The 19,664-nt window shown below is 53.3% G+C and overlaps 6 protein-coding genes across 6 annotated transcripts; 2 read left to right on the top strand and 4 right to left on the bottom strand.

Annotated features, from left to right (window-relative positions):
• Positions 1-612: 612 nt before the first annotated feature.
• Positions 613-1,801, top strand: LTS14_003808 (uncharacterized protein; the record flags this gene model as incomplete). The annotated part of the gene is made up of 2 exons (XM_064836511.1): positions 613-1,245; positions 1,307-1,801. 2 exons carry the CDS (start codon positions 613-615, stop codon positions 1,799-1,801), a joined length of 1,128 nt encoding a protein of 375 aa, XP_064695902.1.
• A 246-nt stretch (positions 1,802-2,047) lies between these two features.
• UTP4 (U3 small nucleolar RNA-associated protein) lies at positions 2,048-4,914 on the bottom strand (the record flags this gene model as incomplete). Its single annotated transcript, XM_064836510.1, has 2 exons — positions 2,048-4,771; positions 4,828-4,914. The coding sequence occupies 2 exons, from the start codon at positions 4,912-4,914 to the stop codon at positions 2,048-2,050; spliced, it is 2,811 nt and encodes a 936-aa protein (XP_064695901.1).
• Positions 4,915-5,637: 723 nt separating this feature from the next.
• LTS14_003806 (uncharacterized protein) lies at positions 5,638-6,897 on the bottom strand (the record flags this gene model as incomplete). Its single annotated transcript, XM_064836509.1, has 1 exon — positions 5,638-6,897. One exon carries the CDS (start codon positions 6,895-6,897, stop codon positions 5,638-5,640), a length of 1,260 nt encoding a protein of 419 aa, XP_064695900.1.
• A 5,968-nt stretch (positions 6,898-12,865) lies between these two features.
• On the bottom strand, positions 12,866-14,173 carry LTS14_003805 (uncharacterized protein; the record flags this gene model as incomplete). Its single annotated transcript, XM_064836508.1, has 2 exons — positions 12,866-13,755; positions 13,849-14,173. The coding sequence occupies 2 exons, from the start codon at positions 14,171-14,173 to the stop codon at positions 12,866-12,868; spliced, it is 1,215 nt and encodes a 404-aa protein (XP_064695899.1).
• Positions 14,174-14,713: 540 nt separating this feature from the next.
• LTS14_003804 (uncharacterized protein) lies at positions 14,714-16,768 on the bottom strand (the record flags this gene model as incomplete). The annotated part of the gene is made up of 1 exon (XM_064836507.1): positions 14,714-16,768. One exon carries the CDS (start codon positions 16,766-16,768, stop codon positions 14,714-14,716), a length of 2,055 nt encoding a protein of 684 aa, XP_064695898.1.
• A 463-nt stretch (positions 16,769-17,231) lies between these two features.
• LTS14_003803 (uncharacterized protein) lies at positions 17,232-19,280 on the top strand (the record flags this gene model as incomplete). Its single annotated transcript, XM_064836506.1, has 1 exon — positions 17,232-19,280. One exon carries the CDS (start codon positions 17,232-17,234, stop codon positions 19,278-19,280), a length of 2,049 nt encoding a protein of 682 aa, XP_064695897.1.
• Positions 19,281-19,664: the final 384 nt, after the last annotated feature.

Below are 19,664 nucleotides of genomic sequence, written 5' to 3'. Positions count from 1 at the left end.
TGTGTCGCGTGTGGATTTCTCCTGCTACTGTACGGTTTCCTGATGGTCACTGTTAGACATGATGGAGATGGAGAGTCAGTCTGCTTGTGCTGATATAGGTGCTACGGTTGTCTTCCTGATCATGGCCGTGCGTGGTGTACAGACATAGTAACGAGGCCGGCGGAGCATTATACTAGAAGTGTACTGTACGTCAGCAGCCACACGCATGCAGGGTCTCTTCGCGTGTTGTGTGTGTGTGAGGCTTCGCGTGCTGTGCTCTTTTGTGAGGCTGAGCGACAGAATGGCATCTGCTGGCCTGCCTCTGGGACATGCTTTGTTTGCTTGGCTTTGGCTGCGTCGTGGTTAGTAGTGTTTGCTGCGTCTCACTGCCTTACTCCTCCACCAGCCTTACCTTGCCCTCGTACATCAGCTCTGTTGGGTCCACATTCAGTATTGAGCATAAGGCCCACGCATTCGTTCTAACCGACCAAACGTATCTACCACCCTCGCTCGCTCCATTCATCGATCCAGCATAAACAACATTCTCTCACTCCTCCTCACCAGTAACACAACCACAACCACAACAACAACAACAACAACAACAACAACAAGCAACAAGCAACAAGCAACACAATGGGCAAAGCCGGCCGAATAGCCTGCATAACCATCCCCTGGGCCCTGACAGTAGCCTCCTTCCTCTGCCTCATCCTAATCGAGACCTCGGGCTGGACCAACACGACCTCAACATCGCAATTCTACTTCCTCCAAGCCGACTTCCGCAACCTCTCCACCGCCTCCGCCTCCAACCTCGCCAACACCACCACCCTGACCGCCGCCCTCGAACTCGCCCAATCTGAAAACCAACTAGCGAAACTCTACCAGATCCATCTGTGGAATTACTGCAGCAGTAGCAAGACCGATGGAAGCATAGATTTCTGTTCGAAGAAGGAGAGTCAATTCGTCTTTGATCCCTTAAGTGTCTGGGGTCTGAACGGGACGAATGCCACATCCTCTTCCTCCGACAGCGCGGCGGCGAATAATGTCGTCCAATCCGAGATCAATCAGGCAAAGGATAGTGCGGAGGGGTTGGAGAATAAACTGCTAGGCAAGAGTGGGAAAGCGGCTCTGGACACCTACAGACACGTGGCGAAGTGGATGTTCATCGCATACGAAATCTCCTTCTGGACGACGTTGGCGACGATTGTGTGTGGCATCCTCGCCATCTTCAGTCGATGGGGCAGTTTCTTCACCTGGTTGTTTAGTATCGTACGTGGCCCCCTCATTCCAACCCGACCCAACCCCCAATACAACTAACAATATATTTCAGGCCTCCACCTTCTTCACCTTCGCCTCCGTCCTAACCAGCACCATCCTCTTCGGCACCCTAACCGGCGCCCTCGAAGCCCTCCTGCACCCCTACAACATCAAATTATCCCTAGGCACACACTCCCTAATCCTAAACTGGCTCTCCGTCGCCTTCTCCCTCGGCGCCACGGCCTTCTGGCTCCTAAGCATCTGCTGCTGTTCCGGGCGCTCGAACCCACATCATCGGAGCAATAAGGGCGGGTTGTGGAATGCGGAGCCCAAGGGGCAGGGGTATGGGGATTATAATGCTGGAAGTGGAAGGGGAAGGGGGTTGAGGGTGGAGAAGACGGGGGGTGGGTATGAGAGGGTTTCGTCCCCGTATCTCGGGGATGGTGGTGGTGGTGGTGGGGGGGAGGGGGATCGGGTGCCGTTGCAGCCGTATCCCCAGCAGCAGCAGCAGCAAGGGGGGCATTATAGGCAGCAGAGTGGCGCTTTTGAGCCTTATAGACATCACTGAGGAGTGTTAGCGTACGATGTAGTTGATAAAAAGGATGGATTACATATGCCTGGCGTTTTCTAGCGAGGGCGAAGGTTCCACGACGATACCATCCCAGCATGTATGCATCTGATAGCATCTTGTATAGCATAAAGCACCATCCACATAATACACTGTCAGCGCCTTCGACACTAGTCTTCAGGCTTGGTCTTGGGCCTTGGTTTGATGTGTGAAGGGATATGGGGATTTCATCATGAATATATATATCTACAACGGCCGCTCAACAATAGCAACCTCAAGCGCCCTCTCCGCATCCGCCGGTAGAGTAGCATCTTCCAACGGCACCATACCGAGGATAGGTCGATAGGAGAAAGTGCACCAGAATTTGCGATCCTGGCCAGTGGAATCGCCATCCTGTATGTGTCCACCATCCTCTTGCGAACCTTGGCCCATCAGCCCGGCGAGCTGAACCCCACCATCATCATCATCCATATCCCCATCCTCCTCCTCCTCGTCGGCGATCACAGCTCGAAGATCAATCTCATCCCGCCTCCCATTCTCAACCCTCAGGAAACTCTCCAGCGCACCAAGCGACTGACGCCCCCCCACGCGATCCCCAGCCCCACTATTCGATTTCCGCCTCAACCTCCGCTCGCCCTCATTAGCACGCCCATCGCTCTTCCGTCTCCGCTTCTTGCTCGACTGCATATCATGCTTTGCCGGCTCAGCCAGATCACGGCCAAGATTCAACATGAACACCCAACTAGTCCCATACAACCACAATCTCCCCCTCTTCTCATTCGCATCCCACACAGCTCCCACGACTCTGTCCTTGATCTGACGGAATTCGTCGGGTAGTGCGGCTGTGGGGTTGCGTTTGCTCCAGTCGCTTAGGCGGCCGGAGAGGGTGTTGAATTCGTAGATGTTGTGTCGAGCCGTCATGATCCAGAGGAGGTGGGGGCCGGTGGGAAGTTGGTGTGAGTGAGCGTGCGGGTTATGTCGGGTGGAGTGTACACCTGGGTTGCCGTTCATGGTAGGCTGGCTGTGGACAGGTCGGAATGTGAGGACTAAGGGTGCGGATTCTAGCTTGGGTAGAAGATGGCCCGAGGGGTTATTCGTCCAGTGTTGGCCGTAGAATACCGCGATGTCATCGTCGTCGTCTGAATCACTGCTGTCGCTGTCTGAATCCGAGTCGTTGGCTGAAGATTTATTGTCGGAGTCGTGCTTGGCATTGTCCACTGCTGGGGCGGTGGGATCTTCGTGGCCTTCTAGCACCCATGAGTCAAGATGCCCGGAGACATCGCCCGTGACGAGCACAGAACTGTCGGCGGCAAAGGCCAGTCGGGTTATAGTACGGTCGTAGGCTTTGTATGCACTTGAAACGACTTTGCGACTGCGTCTATCAAGCTCGACTGTCTGAGGCAAACAGATCAAGCGCTTTGGCTGTGCAGAATCGGAAGTGAAGCGTGCGATATGCACTTCGCTATCTGCTGTCACGACCGCCAACCACTTCCCATCAGGCGAGAAGCCTATCTGTCGGGCGCCGAGCTGCGCGAACGACGATGGTAAAGCTAGCTTGCGGATCGCTAAACTATCAGAATCCAGTCGGTTGCGCAGCTGGAATACTTTGAGCTCCTGGCTCGTGGCGGCGATCAGCAATCTTCCATCAGAAGACAAGGTGGCACATCGGATGTTCTGCTTCACGTCGAGCGCGAGCTTCGCAACTAGCTTTCGAGGACTTTGTGTTGGCGTTTCAGCGCTGGCAGCGGATCTTGAAGCGATGCGCCAAATGTGTACTTCCTTATCCCACCAGCTGGCTATCAATCTGGCTCGTGGCGCCGCGACGACTCTGGGTTCCTGAGGTAGCGACGGCATGGCTCGCAAGTTCTCCCTGCCATACTCACGAAGTGGCGTAAGGACTGGCGCGACATCTGTCCCACCAGAGACCACCACACTCAGACCATTCTTGCTGTCGAAAGATGTCATTGCCTTGACCTCTCGTGTGTGCACTCTTCGATGTCCATGCTTCGCCCAGCTTCTTCGTCCATTGGCGTCAGTCGCCTGCCGATACACCGCGATCCTGCCGTCCAAGCTGCCAGAAAAGATAGATTTGCCGTCGGCGCTAGTCGCAAGATCCAGACAATCACTTTCATGTCCCACCAGTCTTTGAGTGAGCGAGTAGTTCTTCCCATCCCACATCCTGACCTCGCCGTTCGAGTCACCAGACACAATATCACCACCCTGCATCACTTTCAGCTGCCACACGATCGCCGTCTTCGGAGCACCAGGAATGCCTGACCCAAGACTCATCTGCCTGATTTGCGACCCGTTCCGTGTATCATAGACCCTGATAGCACTATCCGCGAATCCAGCAACCACAATATCTCGGTTCTGGTAGGTGATACACATACACCTTGCCCGCTTGCCAGCCACTCTAGCAAGAAAGCGTTTGAACTGTAGATCATTGTCTGCCGTCGTGAGTACGACTAGCGTACCATCACCGCACCCAGCGACAATATCCTGCGATCGTGCTTCGTCGTCCACGCTCTTCGTAGACCTCCATCTCGGCTGCGCCCCAAAACACCAGACTTCGCTGAAGTTACCCGTAGACTTCCTCTTCGGCTCACCAGTCGCCAAGTCCCATTCCACGACCGCAGGCGAAGAAGCAATACTGAACAGCCGTTGCTGTCCAGGCAAGACTGGACCCTCACCGTCCGTCTCATCTGGATCCTGCGTCCACGCCAAACCATCTACCCCACTGCCGTCACCCACAAACTGCGTCTCCTGCGCCCACTGTCCTTGCAGCGGGTTCCATACCTCTATCTCGCCATTCGCCCGTCCGATGGCGAGTTTCAACGCAGGCAAAGGTCCAGTATATCCAGCATCGCTTTGTCGCGAGAAGGCGAGTGCGCTGATGGCAGAAGTTGGATATGGCACGAATCGTGATCGGTGGACGTCCATGATAGCTGCCTGTTCCTCACTTTCCTTCCCCTTCAACACCTCAACTCACTCACACGACTTCTACAAAACATCATGTGCTCTCTGACCTGGACCAGAGCTAGAATCTCCAATTCCACCTCCAAAATTTCCAAGCCGCATCTGATAGCAGGGTTTCGACGGAAGCGGGCCGACATCTATCCGCTTGTGCATGGTTATATACGCTAGTGCGTAAATGAACGAGACGATACCATTGTAGAATTGGTAGTACACCCTACTATCGACAACATAGAGTGCAAGAGCAGTGTACGTCCATCGAGCAGCGAGGTCACATAAGAGAAGGTGGAGAGATGATCACTTTTTGGCTCAAATGTTATGTATACGAACATGGGTATTTGTCGCTGCTTGAAAAGAAGACGCGGCAGTAAAACAATCCCGCTCCATCTAGCGCGAGCAGAGCAAAGCAAGCAAGCAAGCAGTCAGTCTGAGCCATATCGCAGTGTGGTGAAAAGCCAGCCACCTTTCGCTTTCCGCAAAGCGAAATGCATAGTAGGTAATAAGTGCTTCCCGATCCAATCTTAAGCCGCATAATAGATAATGCTTTCCGCTTTTTCGGTGATTCCCACCCACCCACTACACGTACATCGATCCCCGTTCTTCCTTGCTGTGAACGAGTGATGTAGAATGATTCCGTACAATACCAGCTGACCCGTCCCGCTCTTCCCTTCGCAGAGTGGCTAGGTGTCCGGCAGTGGTAGATTATTACATAAGAAATGCTCTCCCTCTCCAGTCTTGATAGACAAAATCAACGCTTGCAATGCTGAATGGACTCGCTATGACGCTCATACATGATGATACAACAGATGGTTGGCCAGGATACCTTTGGCCGGGAAGGTCGAGGTGCCGCTGTGGTGACCTCTTTATTGCACGAATTGAGGTTGCTGAACGTAGTGCGGTACCCCGTATTGCATCTGATGCTGATGCTCGACACTTGGTGGTGGCGTTGGCGTACATGCATTCATTCTTGGTACTAGGCCCTGGTTGACTCCATAGCCCGCATTGGCCGTGCAGAAGTCCTTATCCGGTGTGATGGGTGGTGTCAGTACGCCTATAGGTACGTTCGGGTAGCCACCCTTCTGCGGTGTTTGTGGCGTAAGGTACACACTGGTGGCCGGTGTAGGCTCGACATCCATAGCGTTAGACTCGGTGGGAGTCGATTGCACCACACGTTGGGCAAGCATGGCTTGTTGGCGCAGGAACATCTCGATGGTTGTCGAGACCGAAGACAAGTGTGGTGATGCGTATTTTCGTAGCAGCGCTTGTGACGGCTGGTTGATGTAATTGGACAAGCTTAGTACAACTTGTGGGTCGTACCTTGCTGACCAGTCGGAGCATCGTGATTGAGGTCTCGCGAGGATGCATCGTGCCAAGGCCAGCGAAGATCGTGCCAGGACGGAAGGCCGTACTGGTACAAAGTCCTTGTGGTAAAGGGCGAGTTCAGTGATGTACCACGACATGTGCTCCAGTTCTGGGTCGAAGGAGACCTCCGTGAGCGCCAGTTGAAGGAAGCTTGTGACGGTTGGGTGACCGACGATCCAGTTAAGCGTCTGTAGGACATGCCACTCCATCTGGGTGAACATATCGTCATCGTATAGCGAGCAGCACATTGATTTGAGCTCCCGGATGGTCGGTACACGTTCTTTCCTATCGCCGTACTTGGCAGCAATGAGGAGAGAGGCGCAGCCGACCAGTTGATAGTGGCGCTTGTAGACTACTCTTCGCGAGCAGTATCGGTCAAGAAGGTTGACAGCCAGGTGTAATGTCTCTGGTAGGAGCTGAAATGCGTGGTGTGCTTCGAGAAGGAAGTCCAGTAGGTAGGGTCGCATGAACCATTGAATCTCCGTCTGAATCTCGATTGATTGAATGTCGGGCATGGTTTCTGCCTCCATCCGTTCCATGTGGTCAAGGACATCCTCCTGGTAGTCGTCTGCTGTGAGGCGTGACAACTCCTCAGCTAGGGTCCTTTGCCGCATCTTCGCTACACCACGTGCCCTTTCTCGCTCATTAGCGGCTCTAGCGTAGAGACCATCGTCGTCGTCGTGGTTCTCCGTGAAGTAAGAGTCACAGTAGCCAAACGCCGAAAAGGCATGTGGTTGTTGTTGTGGGTGCATGTAAGCCATTTTGGAGGCTTGACGACCAGGTGGTGGGATTGGCTTGCTCTTGAATGTGGTATTGTTGTGTTGATGTGCTGTGGTAGTCACCTGTCGAAAGTCGTACAGGGGTTTGTCAGAGAGCGAATATCCAGTCAGGTGAGCGTTATTAATGAAAGTAAAGCCTGTAGTATAGGCGAGTGGAAGGATTGTAATTAGTTGGCAACGAAGAGTCGAAAGAATGAGCGATCTAGAACACTGACGTGGTCCGAAAATCGTCGAGAGCTGTTATAATGAACAGTGTAGCACCTGGCTCAAGGGTCAGCGCTGTCGCGTGAGCTTGTTTGCATTGCTGCAGTGACGAGACGTAAGGCTAAGCGTTGGGCAAGAAAGCATGCATACCTTGGGAATTAGGTCGAGCAGAATACTAGCAGCCAGTGTGCTTAGTGCCGACTACGGCAGACTCCTTGCAAGCCACGGTGTGCAGTCCGATTGGGTTACTGGAATGCTGCAGATTGTTCTTTCGTCACCCTGGTATGCCGTCGCAATCTGCAGAGAACGAGCTAACGGCTCTGCAAATGTCGATGGAAGGGTGGTGCCGAAGAGACTTCTGGCCAGGCTTTCAAGGGATACCTGAAGAATGTTTAGCTTCCCATGCGTGGTCCTCACTGAGGCGACAAGGACTCACCTGATCCTGATGGTGCTCACTGCTATCGACAATGGTTCACTGAGGTGCGGAGATGAGGTCGTGGTAAGGCTTGACAGGACGCTGACCGACAGGAACGCTATAGCACTGGAAGACACCGTCAGCAGGTGATTCTCAACACAAGCAGCAACAACGTGAGAGTCCAGTGCAGTGCCGATCCAGTGTCCGAGTGCTTGGTGAGGTGAGCGTGTCGAGTAATTTGGCCAGGAATTGAGTGGGTGTCCGAGCACAGAGGGTGGAATGCTCGAGACTGGAGAAAAAGCCATCCACAGCCAAGCATAAAAATGACTCCATAGAATAGCCGAGCTCTTGCACAATCAGGCAGGTGCCACCGACACTATCTGCCAATTTGCCGATGATCACATGCAGCAGAGTATGTCCATGTTCATGTCAATCCAAAATGCTTCCTACGCCCAATGGCTGCCCCCGACAATCTTCACACCCTCGAACTACGCCGTCCCTACTTGAGCCAACGCTTGCTTGAGCACGTGCTGATGCCTATTGCCAGTGATCGGTAGAGAGATGGTTCGAGGCAGGTGCGTAGGTCCAGTGGTTGCTCCTTCCCGAAGTGATGCCCAGTTGTCCGAGCTAGAATTTTCAGATGCAGTCATGTGCTCGCTTACCTTTTCTTTTAACAACTCCACAGTATATCCAGAGCATGAGATGCACAAGGTACAGTTGCGTACAGGCGGGCTGGTTGTATTGTATTGGTATGGAGTTGGGAGGTTGGTGTTCGAAGATCGTGTCCGGTCGAGATGCTCTACGATCAACGAAGAGGAGAGGTCGACGACGAGGACTAATTATCAAGGGCGAGGTAGATTGGCAGGAGGATGACCGAATAAGTCTCTGAGAGACTACCGCACGGCTTCACGATGTGTCTCCTGTGGGTCCTTGAGGATAACACTGGTGAAGGAGGGAGGAGGAGGATGAGCTTGCCGAGGAGCCAGGAAGAACTTGCAAAGACCGGTCGTCTTTGGCAAAGTGTCAGTCCTAGTCACCTCAAGACTCCATGTCGGGTAGGGGAGAAGATGAGGAGGTTTGACGCGGTGAGGCGAGAGATGAAAGAAACGGCGTACACGAAACGATCACGAGTGGACGTTCTCCAAGCATGGCTGGTTCGGCGCGCTAGCACTTCTGGATCCATTATGCTGGACCAGGAACAGGGTAGGTCGGACTGTCGGACATGACGGGGCCATTTGCCAGTAGCCACAGGCCACGGAACCGTACTCTGCTGTGCTTTCTGCAACCGCTGCTAGCGTTGCTGCGTGTGAGATGCATTCTCCTGCAGATCCGCCATTCAAGGGGATCCACTAGCCTGGTCCAATTGTGGCTTGGGCGAAGCAAGCACGCGAGCGCTCCATTTCCTCCATCTACACTATCGGTGCTGCGTCCACGATGACACACGCTTCAACATTGTCCAGTGTGTAACCATTGTCATGGTGTATGATAAGTGTCTCCTGCCAGCCTCTGCAGTCCAACGTCCACCTCCATCCGCAACTTCCCCAGCGGGAATGTGACACGTAGGCTCGGCTTGTCCAAAATTAAGTTGCCTCGCCAGAAGCTGTCGCCCACTCGTCCAAGCTCCTGGCTCCTCGCTACTGCATGAGCGCCACCGGTGGACCAAATTCAAGGTATATGATCCAGCTGCGAGCACTACGTCCGCCGCACGACTGCACCTTCACGCGACGCGTCGCTTTACGAGACACGCTTCACAATGACGATGTTACGCAGCTTCGCCTGATCATGTCGACTGATTGGCAGTGTGCCTTTCAGTTAAGGCCAGGTAGTATAGACGCCACTGTGCCGCTGCTTACTCCATTTCAGCTTCTCATAGATTGTCTCGTTGGCCGTCTGTAATCGCTCAATATCAATCCGGCACGACTGGCTTGGCATGCTGTGGTGCCCAGAGAATTCGGCACTCGTGTGTCATTATATGTCGTGCTATATGCTGTCTACCTTCGGGGAACATGGATGGGCAACTGGAGATCTGCATCTTCACCTCGGTCAATTCGACCGGGTCCATTATTCCACCATCCTCCAACTCGCACTGCAGACCGCCAACAGTTCCACGAGACGTTGTCCCACAGTCGTGACCGTCGAGAGATCTTCGGTACATAAGCGAAGACACTCAACGTCGAGGTTTTCTGAGTGTATATGAGCACAACTTCATGTATGTCTCCGCTTGTCAATGCGAGACCTTGCTTCATAAAATCCACTTTGCTGCTTGTCCGATCACGTATAGATAGCACCGGTGCGTCCCCGAGTCCTATTTCATACATATATCCTCTTCTGTACACGTAACCTACCGAAATACCTTGTCATGAAGCCGCCGCTGGTGCCGTGAGACGCAAACTGGACCATACTGAGGTCTGAGAGTCAACTCCGCAGCAATCCACCACGGCGCGACTAAAACGCCCGAAATTTTCCATGTCTAAGAACACTTTACGCGTGCTGGCATGATCGCGTGCAACACGCTATGACGTGCATTGGGACTTGCAGACGATGTCTCTCTCATCTCCTCAACGCGAATTCAATTTTCATGCTGTACATTGCCTTCACTTCCACATCAGGTCTCTCTGATATCGGACCCTTCTACAGTCTCAGCCAGCGCTGCCGTAGAGCCATCAGAGTAAGACCACTCGAGACCCTGCCCTCGCATCCGAAGGTTTGAAGGATCAACACCCAGTCTGCCAACGATCAGGTTGACCCCTCTGAGAGACATTGGATGCCTGTGGCAGGAGGTTTTGCAGGTGAGAGACGTCGGTGGCTGCTGAAGACAGGCCTTTACACCAGACTTGTTGCATATCGAGTCGTCGGTAGTCCAGGCACGACAAGACATTCTGCTACAATCGCAGACGCAACGCCTCCACCCCATACTATTGAACGACCTCCCCGCTTGCGACATGTTCTTGGCTGAGAAATATAGGGTTGCGGAGTACGTTTACCAGCGAACTCAGTACCACACAGCTCCAATTACGCCAACAGGCCTAGCATGATCTTCAGTAAGCCCGTTATTCGCTCTTTGCAGCTGCACCGCCATCCACGAAACTCAGATCGCGTGCTCGCAGCACGCGTGCAGCGCGTTCCCCGGTATCTCATTCGCAGACGACGCTTGTGGCGCAGGCACTATCAGCACCAAGGAACACCTATTGCCCTGTTTTGCCAGGATTGCCAACCTGCCGTGTTTGCCAAGGCTATTTCGGCCTATCTTACTTTTTGCCAGGACTGCACTCGTTTGCCTTCGTATCTCGCCGGGTCGTGTTGTTACTACTGTACGCCTCTGCTACGAGGTGAGCTGTGCTTGCTCGAGTAATGGACGCCATCGCGGTGTGTGGCAAATCGTTGCAATGCTGAATTCCTAACCAATGGCGAATCTTCATAGATCTGTTCTATCGACGATCAACTTTGAAAGCGCATCAGATCGCCTGACAATGTCTTCGCTGTTATTGACCACACGGACACAAATCATACAACGGCCACCGAAGCAATGATCGCAGGCACCATCACTGCCAGGGTGGGCCTCATCATACTCGAAGACACCGTCCAAGCAAGTAAGAGACATTCTGTATTTCTTGCGACCGTGCCGGTGTACCTGCGGTGTGTTTGTTCAGCCATCAATCTTACCGCCAGTCTCGGCTATGCTGCCCACCCTCTGCACACTCAAGCTCTGGGAGGCAGTGTCCAAGGTTTATCACATGCAGTGGAGGGCAAAATGCCATTTCGATTGGTTCTGAGAGGACATGGTGGTACCCGCACGCACGATCAAGGGCTCCAAACACTGCTCAAGATCGGCTTGGCTGGCTATAACACGACATTGTCACTGGTCTACTCAACTCTTAGCGGTAGGATTGCTCTGTGGTAGCCTCATCTCAAAATGAGGACGTTGCGTCGCTGGCGGCCGAAACAACGGCGGTTGTAGTATCCCGATAGTTCTCATGACAATACGATGGTGCGCCCCGGGAACCGGAGTCCAGTCTGCTTGTGCTTATATACGTTATCGGAAGACGCTTGCAAAGCGATGGAGAAGGTTCACCACTCATCGCCACGCCTCACCTGAAGGTCTTCACAGTAAACATCTTTATTAGATGACTCGTCCGCATACCTACCATGAAGATGTGTCGAACAGGCCATCGATGCATTTAAAGCTACTCGCTAGACGGCTCCTCGGCCAGCAAAACCAGTATTTCTTCGTCGTAGGTCAGAAGTCCAGGCGAGATGTTCAGATTGGTATTCACTCGGCATGACTGCCACAGAAGCTAGGAGGCATTAAGCCGAAATCCCAGATATGGCCTTCGATATGCTTCCGACCTGTAGAACAGCGTGATCGCATCAGATACGATGGAAACAGCTGCTGTAAACTGTGCCGTAGGCAGTCAAGTGAGTACTGGCATGTCAGCAATTCTACAGCATATTGGACTGGGAATACGGCAAGCATTGAAAGAGAGATATGCGGATCATGGCAAATAACAAGACTGGTCTCAGGAGGAGAGAAATTGTATCCGACCGCCGCCGCCCCTCAAGCCCCTTTTAAGGCTACCATCCTTGATGCAACGGCCAACGAATGGGTCATCCATCTCGAAAACGGATCTGATCCTCGATGTAATGGTGGGCTGTGCGACAACTAGAGCGTGTGACACAAAGGCGTGAAGTACGGGGAGGACATTCATCGCGGTAATTATCAGCAGACTTTGGTAGGCTGACTGCCTCTAAGCTAGCTATCCTGGACCTGTCAACTTCAACGGAGAGCACAGTAAGCCAATCCGTTGTCTCAGCAGCAGGCTCCATTTCCTGGTTTACCAATGGCCTACACATGGGCTTGCTGTAGCCAAGACCTTCGATATGACTGCAATTGCCACGATCTATCGAACCACATGGTGACGTACGTCGACCTTCTGCTGACCTGATAGCTAACTCAAACCGCTAACCTCACTCTGAAGTACGGCAATCAGGTCGTCTGTCTACCCTGCATCTTGTTCTTGGCATACTGATCTGCTGTACGCCAGCTCGAGAACACATCCTAGGGGCCGAGAGACATCGGAAACAGTATTGTCATCGAAAATGCTTACTCATGATCGTGACGGATTCCTGCTGGATTATCAGCCGATATCCTAGCTCAGACGCCCTGATAACGTTGAAAAAGGGGTGAGCAATCCAGAATCTAAGTAATACGGATGCTGCGTGACTCAAACAACCGAGCTTCCGTCCAGATTTTCACACAGATATGCTTCGTTCGAGTTGTTGTACCCCGAGTCACTCGACGTTGCCTCTTACGAAGCTACCGTCTGCATCGCGCTATCGAAGAAAGCCTAGGATAGCATCCACACATCCCCGCGCGTTGATGATAGGAACATCATGACCGCCGTGCAAGGTAACACACTCCACGTTCTCCTTCCCCAGCGCGACCGTAGCATCTTCCTCCACCTCCGCAGCCACAATCACCTGATCCTGCTTCCCAAGCAGGATGAGCACTTTGCCTTCCTTCAAGCTTTCATCCTTCGCGTCCTGCGCAGAAGCTGAGCGAGCTGCCTCCTGCCTCAGTCCAATGATGCTCCATCGCTCATGCTCGTCACGAATCGGGGCATACCGTATCGAAGATATGAAGGCTTGCAGGAAGCCAGGGTGTGCGTCAAGCTGCCATGCTACGGCTTTAGCGGGTGAGATACCCGGACGGTCTACGAACAAGGGAACTGAAGAATCCGCTGCCAGAGCAGGATGTTCTGGGACTTCTGCTTCGATTGCCTTTGCCGGCAGCGGCGTGGTGTTCGTCGTCGCTGGTTTGGTCTCTGGATCACCGCCAAGACGTTTGCGGACATAGTAGTTGACTAATGACTGCGGCAGCAGACTCCCGTACAATAATCTGCTAGACTGCGAGATGTGATGGTGACGGATCAGACCACTCGGGGCAATCAATACGAGCGACTCGACGAGATGGGGTAGATAAGAGGTGAATGCCGCGCTGATACCTCCACCCAGCGAGTACCCGATCAACGTAACTCTGGTCTCACTCCCCGTCCAGCTCAGTGGAGACGAGGATAGTACCAGCAGAACCTGTGAAGTGAACAGGCGAACATCCTGAGGATAGAGCTCTGGATCTGGTGTGTCCGAGTATCCACGTCCGAACAGATCGAACAGCATGACGCGGTAGCCCTGTTCCACGAGGAGTTTGGCCATGGGCGCGAGAGCTATACAGGGTGTGCTAATACCTGGGACAGGCGTCAACCGTGGGCACTATGCCATCATACCACTTACACGGAAGATGTGCAGCTAAAACATACCATGAACAAGCAACACTCTCCTCCCACCCTCGGGTCCCCATTCGTAGACCCTGATACTTCCATAGGGGCTCTCGACATCTCGACCGCCGGGGAGAGCATCAGGTGGATAGGGCAGATCGTCCAATTGCTTCTTGGCCAAAGATCCCATGGCTCTCCGAGGTGAGGCCAGGATGCCTGCATTATTGTTGCTCCTCGAACGTGCTGTGGCCAGTACGCTGAGAGTCCTCAATGCGAAGTATGCAACGATGGGTCCAGTCAGAGCAATGTACAATGTCCGTCTATCCTTGAGATCGATGTGGCGTGTTACGGACTGTAGGAGATCCATCGCCAACAGGTAGCTAACGACGCCGAAAGGAAATCAGCGATTCGATAAAAGTCTATCGTCTATATAGCATCACGAAACGCTATGCAAGGCATCTTAAACCAACAGTACCATGCCAAAGTAACACACATTGTGTGTCATTGATGCGGCAGCGTTCCCCTAGAGAAGCAAAAAGTGCCTTTTTGTGCGACCTCGGCACGATCGTACGGCTGAACAATACTAACGATAATAGTCAACATAGGGCTACAGGCTAGTGAATGAAGCACGGAGTATATTGTATGTAGATGAGTTCAAAGCAGAGTGAAGTGTTGTGGATGATCCATCGAAAGATGACCTCCGACTACGGAAAGTGCTACGGAACAACAAAAGGGAAAAGGGTATCTTGTAAATGCCAGACTTCAACGCACAAAAAGCAAAGCAGTGACGACCATGCCCAACAACAGCCCGAAGCCTCCATGAAACCCCACCAACGATCCTCCCACCTTTTCTGCTGGCCGTCTCTCATATCTTCTCGTGGCCGTTACATGCTCTTCCAACGACGTCTCAGTCAGGCGGCCTGCCACTATCCAGTAGACCAGAACTCGCTGTATGCTCTCGCGCTGCGCCGCCTATACTCCTGACTGGTAGAGGAAGATGTGACGGCTTATCGACCTCGATCCCCGAGTCCCTGTCTCCACCACTCGCCTCACTACCCTCGAATACCGGCCTATCGCCCAACCCCTGCCAAACCTTCAAGAAATCCTCCGCCGCCTCATCTCCACCCATCAAAGTCTCGTCCTCAACCTCGATGACTTCTTCTCTGTCCTCATCTTCTTCCTCATGACCTGTCAAGATCCTACCACCGAGTTTCACATCCGAGACTCGGACATGGTATTCGAGTGCCTTTTTACCATCCTTGATCATCGCCTCTGCAGCAATTGTACACCTCTTCAGACTCTGATTCATCATTTGAGATTGCACAAGCAGTTCTTTGTGCTTTTCCAAATCAACACGCAACCTCTTCTCGTCCTTGGCCAAACGATCACTTTCTCGACCCGCCTGAGCAGAGGGACTCAGAGGCTCGCCTCCAGAGATGATACTTTCTGTCTCATCGTCGTCATCGCTGAAGTCGTCATAGATATCTGTGAAGCCTGATGGAGGGCCGAAGGCGTCGTAGTCGCCGTCTTCGCCTTCCAGTTCTCCTACTGTGGATAGACCTTCTGAGAAGCGAGCGCTTCGTTCGGAAGGGTTGAAGGAGAAGCGACCAGCGCGAGACAAGCGGCGGAAGCGCTTGAGCTCTGTCTTCTGGCGCCGGACTTCGCGTTCGAGGGAGGCGTTGATAGCCAGGAGGGAGCTGTTGGAGATTTCCAGATCGAGTACTTTGCGCTCGCGACGGGCATCGGAGGCTAGTTCGGAAACGGACTTGGTTGGGCTGAGCATAGTCTGTGGTATAGTAGGCACGTCAAGAATTGGCATCGACGTATCGATGCTTTGTGGTGCTTTGGCTACCCGAGGCACGGTTGCTGACTTGACTTCTTGGTTAAGGGGCGAAGATACGGGAGGGACATCTATTGCCGTTGCAGATCTTCGCCGTGACTGGTGCGAGTTGCCAGAGTCGATTGATGACAGGCTAGGCGACTTGCGATGTGGCGAGAACGCACTGGTCAGACTAGTCCTTCCTTGATCGAGATCAGCCGGCGTGTCAGTCGTCCGTGGCGTAGGTCGTGTACCGAAAATTTGGGATGCGCCTTTGCGATATGACAGATGAATGTTCTCCTTGCTTGGCGAAGGTGATCGCGCCTTGTTTGGTCCAGTCGCAACTGCGAAGAATGGTGAGACGCTCGAGATAGAGCTCAGCGCGGGTGACAGCATCGGAGGACTCTTTGACGGGTTCAAACTTTCGTCTCGAATCCATGGTCCAGAGATGCGCTTCTCTGACACCGCAGACACCACTGGTGATAATGCTCGTGGCGATCTGCTCCGTGCTTCCTCCTTCTGACCGTCTGCATACAAGAAAGCCGGACCTTTCTTCGGCTCAGCTCTCTTCGCTACTGGCTCCTGTTTCGGCGCATCACTAGCATGGAAGAAGCGACTTTCAATACTAACATCTGCTGTAGCCCTACTAAGATCAAACCGGCCGGGTGAGCGCACCAGCGGCGGCGATCGTCCTCTAGTCGTCCCGCTGTCGCTGACCAGACTCTTCGGCCTCGACACCCTACCTCCACTCATACTCAGCCCGCCCACGTTGCCATTCCTCTCTCCACTTATGCTTGTTGTCGCAAGTGTTGATCGTGGTCTGGCCGCGTTCGGTGTGTCTTCGCCCTGACTCTGTGTCGGTGTAGTCGAGTTGCTATCCCTTCGCGACTTCCTTGCTGAGGATCGTGGTGTAACATTGATTGCAGATAATGCATCTCCTCCTGCGCCATCTTGCTGCTTGTCCCGTGGCGTGACCTTGGGAGGCTCTGACCTCACTGTCGAAGGCGTCTTCGGTCCCGTCGATCGTACAGTCGGCGAGGCAGAGCCAGCGATGCGTGGGGTCAGTGGTGTCCGGGCAATCCCTCGAGGGACAGCTAGGGTGGGTTTTAAGGGGCGACCAGTTGTGCTTGAGCGATCGGTCATCGTATTAAGACTGATACCGTGGGCGAGACATTGATGGTTATGCGACGGCAATCCGGGCTCTCTGGTAAGAGGATGTCGTGGGTCAGCGATGGTATTATTGGAGTGATGAAAGCACGGGCGAGCGCGTGTATCAGAGTTGCCGACTAGTCCTCGTCAGAGGCGCTGACGTATCGAATTATTGTCCTGTGCAGCACATCCAATGCGCCTGCATCAACTAAATGCCCATCAATTCCAGCCAATGTTCAGAGCATCCAACGCCCCAATTCCGTATCGATTGTTCGATGTTGACGCCCACGATCAATAGTGAGATCACTTCCCAGCCGGTCCCTGCATCTTCCCACCCCTTCCCGTCATCCCGAACGCGTGGGTCGAACGCGGGTGGAACGCGAGAAAGTGGTGGGACAAAGTCTAATAGACACAGTTACATGTGCATCGAACGTGGTGATGGCAAAGGTATGCAGGCATGCCACGACACAACGATGACCTCGCCACCGAAGCAGAGGTTGCTGTTGCCGAAGATAATCCTTTGCCTCCTACAGCACCAGCAGCCAGTCAATATCATACCTTGAAGTACAGCTTACTTGGACCATCCCTCACCAAGTCTGGACAGGATGGCGTGGACCAGAAGAAAGTGTCGGAGATCATCTATAATGCTTCCAAGGGCAGCAAGTACTTCAACAACGAAGAGCACAAGGACAAGAATCTTACGGTCAAGATCAACCGTATTCTCGCGAAGAAGCGAGAACTGCAGCGCATCGAAGCGCAAGGCGGCCTGAAGCAAGAGCGGAAGAAGGCAGATGACTATATCGCTGAGCTGGAGTATAGTCGTGATCTTAGTCAGGCGATCGTGCATATCGACTGCGATGCCTTCTATGCCGCAGTCGAGGAGCTGGATCGGCCCGAACTAAAGGATGTACCATTTGCCGTGGGTGTAGGTGTGCTCACCACATGCAATTATGAGGCCAGAAAGTTTGGCTGCAGAAGTGGGATGGCAGGCTTCGTGGCCGACAAGCTATGTCCAGAGCTCATCCACATCCCATTGAACTTTGAGAAGTACACTGCCAAAGCGAAGGAGGTGCGAGCAGTGCTGGAGCAGTACGACCCACGCTTCGAGTCAGCATCTATAGATGAAGCATATCTGAATATCACGCAATACTGCCAAGACCACAATATGGAACCAGAGGATGTCGTCGAGCAGATGCGAGCTGAAGTGCATCTCGAAGCTAAGATTACCATATCCGCTGGCATAGCCGCAAATGCCAAATTGGCCAAAATCTGCAGTAATAAGAACAAACCCAACGGCCAGTACAAATTACCTTCGGATCGCGCAAGCATCATAGGCTTCATGCGCCACCTCCCGACACGCAAAGTAAACGGCATCGGCCGTGTCTTCGAACGCGAACTAGACGCCATCGGCATCAAGACCTGTGGTGACATCTACGACCAACGGCACTACCTCAACGCACTATTCGGCGAGAAAGCTTTTCAATTCCTGATGTCAGTCCATCTTGGCCTTGGTCGAACAGACGTAAGACCAGTGGAAGAACACGAACGGAAGAGTGTAGGTACGGAGAGTACGTTCCACGATATGGAGAACCCTGAAGATCTTCGCGCGAAGCTACGCTGGACGGCTGAGGAGCTGGAGAAGGATATGAAGAGGACTGAGTTCAAAGGCAGGACGCTGGTGCTCAAGATCAAGTTGCATACGTATGAAGTCCTGAATCGACAGATCCAGCCTCCGAAAGCTGTGTATACGGCTGATGACCTCTTTCACTACGCTTGGCCTATGCTGCAGAAGTATATAAAGGAGCTGCCGGGGATGAAGCTAAGGTTGATGGGGTTGAGGTGCACGCATCTTGTTAGCATGAAAAAAGGGGATGTGGATTTCTTCGGGCGGGCAAGGCAGCTAACTTCCGAACTTTCGAAAGGGGGCTATCCTGATGGAGCAAAGGTGGACGTCGATGAGGAAGGATGGCAGAAGTGGCCGGACGAGGAGTTTGAGTATGCCGCTAGGATGGAGAAGGAGGAGGAGATGGAAGAGCTTGAGCGATTATCCCAGCAGCAGGAGCAGCAGAAGCAGGATTACGAACATGGATATGTAGATGAGGAAGGGGATGAGAACGGCGACCAGCCACCGCCCAGTGCCCAGAAACCCAAATATGACCCCGACGGCGCTCCGTCCGACTACCGCCGCTACGGCAACGGCTTCGCCTGGCGTTCGATCCTGGAAGAAGAAGCTGCGCAGGCGGCTCAAGAGGCGAAAGTTCTCATCGAGCAGTGGAATTGCCCTATATGCTCCATGCCTCAGCCTGCGGAGGAGAGGCAGTTCAACGAGCATATCGATGGGTGTTTGTCGAGACAGACGATCAAGGAGATTGTTCGGACCACGGACGATGAGACAGCGGAGGCCAGGAGTACGCAGCCGGCGAACACTGCGAAGCGGAAACGGGGTCGGCCGCCGGCCGTGAATACAGGCGGTGCTGAGAGGAGGAAGAAAGCTTTTTTTGCTTGAGATGAGGTTGGTTTGGAGGATGTTGGTGAGTAGAGCTTCTTCCGTCCTGCTAGACAGCTTCGTCCCTTCAGTGATAACCACACTTAATCTCTCCTTTCTCCTTCCACCAGCAGGCACACCAGTCCTCCACCTCTGAATGATCGCCTGCTGCACTCCCAAAGATACGTAGCAAACACACCGATCCCTCATCGTCTCCTCACAAGCATAAGTGGCCATGTAGCTCTCCTTGCTACCACCACCACCAATCCCGTCCATCGGTTCTTCTCGGTCAGCACGTGCCTGCATTCACCTCTTCCAGTCCATGCACAGCTGTCACGAGCCCTGTGAAGCTTGCTGTGCCTTCTCAAACAGGTGCTTGGGCAGGTATATAAGGTTTTCTCCGCC

The sequence above is a fragment of the Recurvomyces mirabilis genome (genome assembly GCF_035927965.1).
Source record: "Recurvomyces mirabilis strain CCFEE 5264 chromosome Unknown scaffold_8, whole genome shotgun sequence".
NCBI classification, from domain to species: Eukaryota; Fungi; Ascomycota; class Dothideomycetes; order Mycosphaerellales; family Teratosphaeriaceae; genus Recurvomyces; species Recurvomyces mirabilis.
Note: the sequence above shows the minus strand (reverse complement) of the source record. Positions and strands in the feature narration are given on the sequence as shown.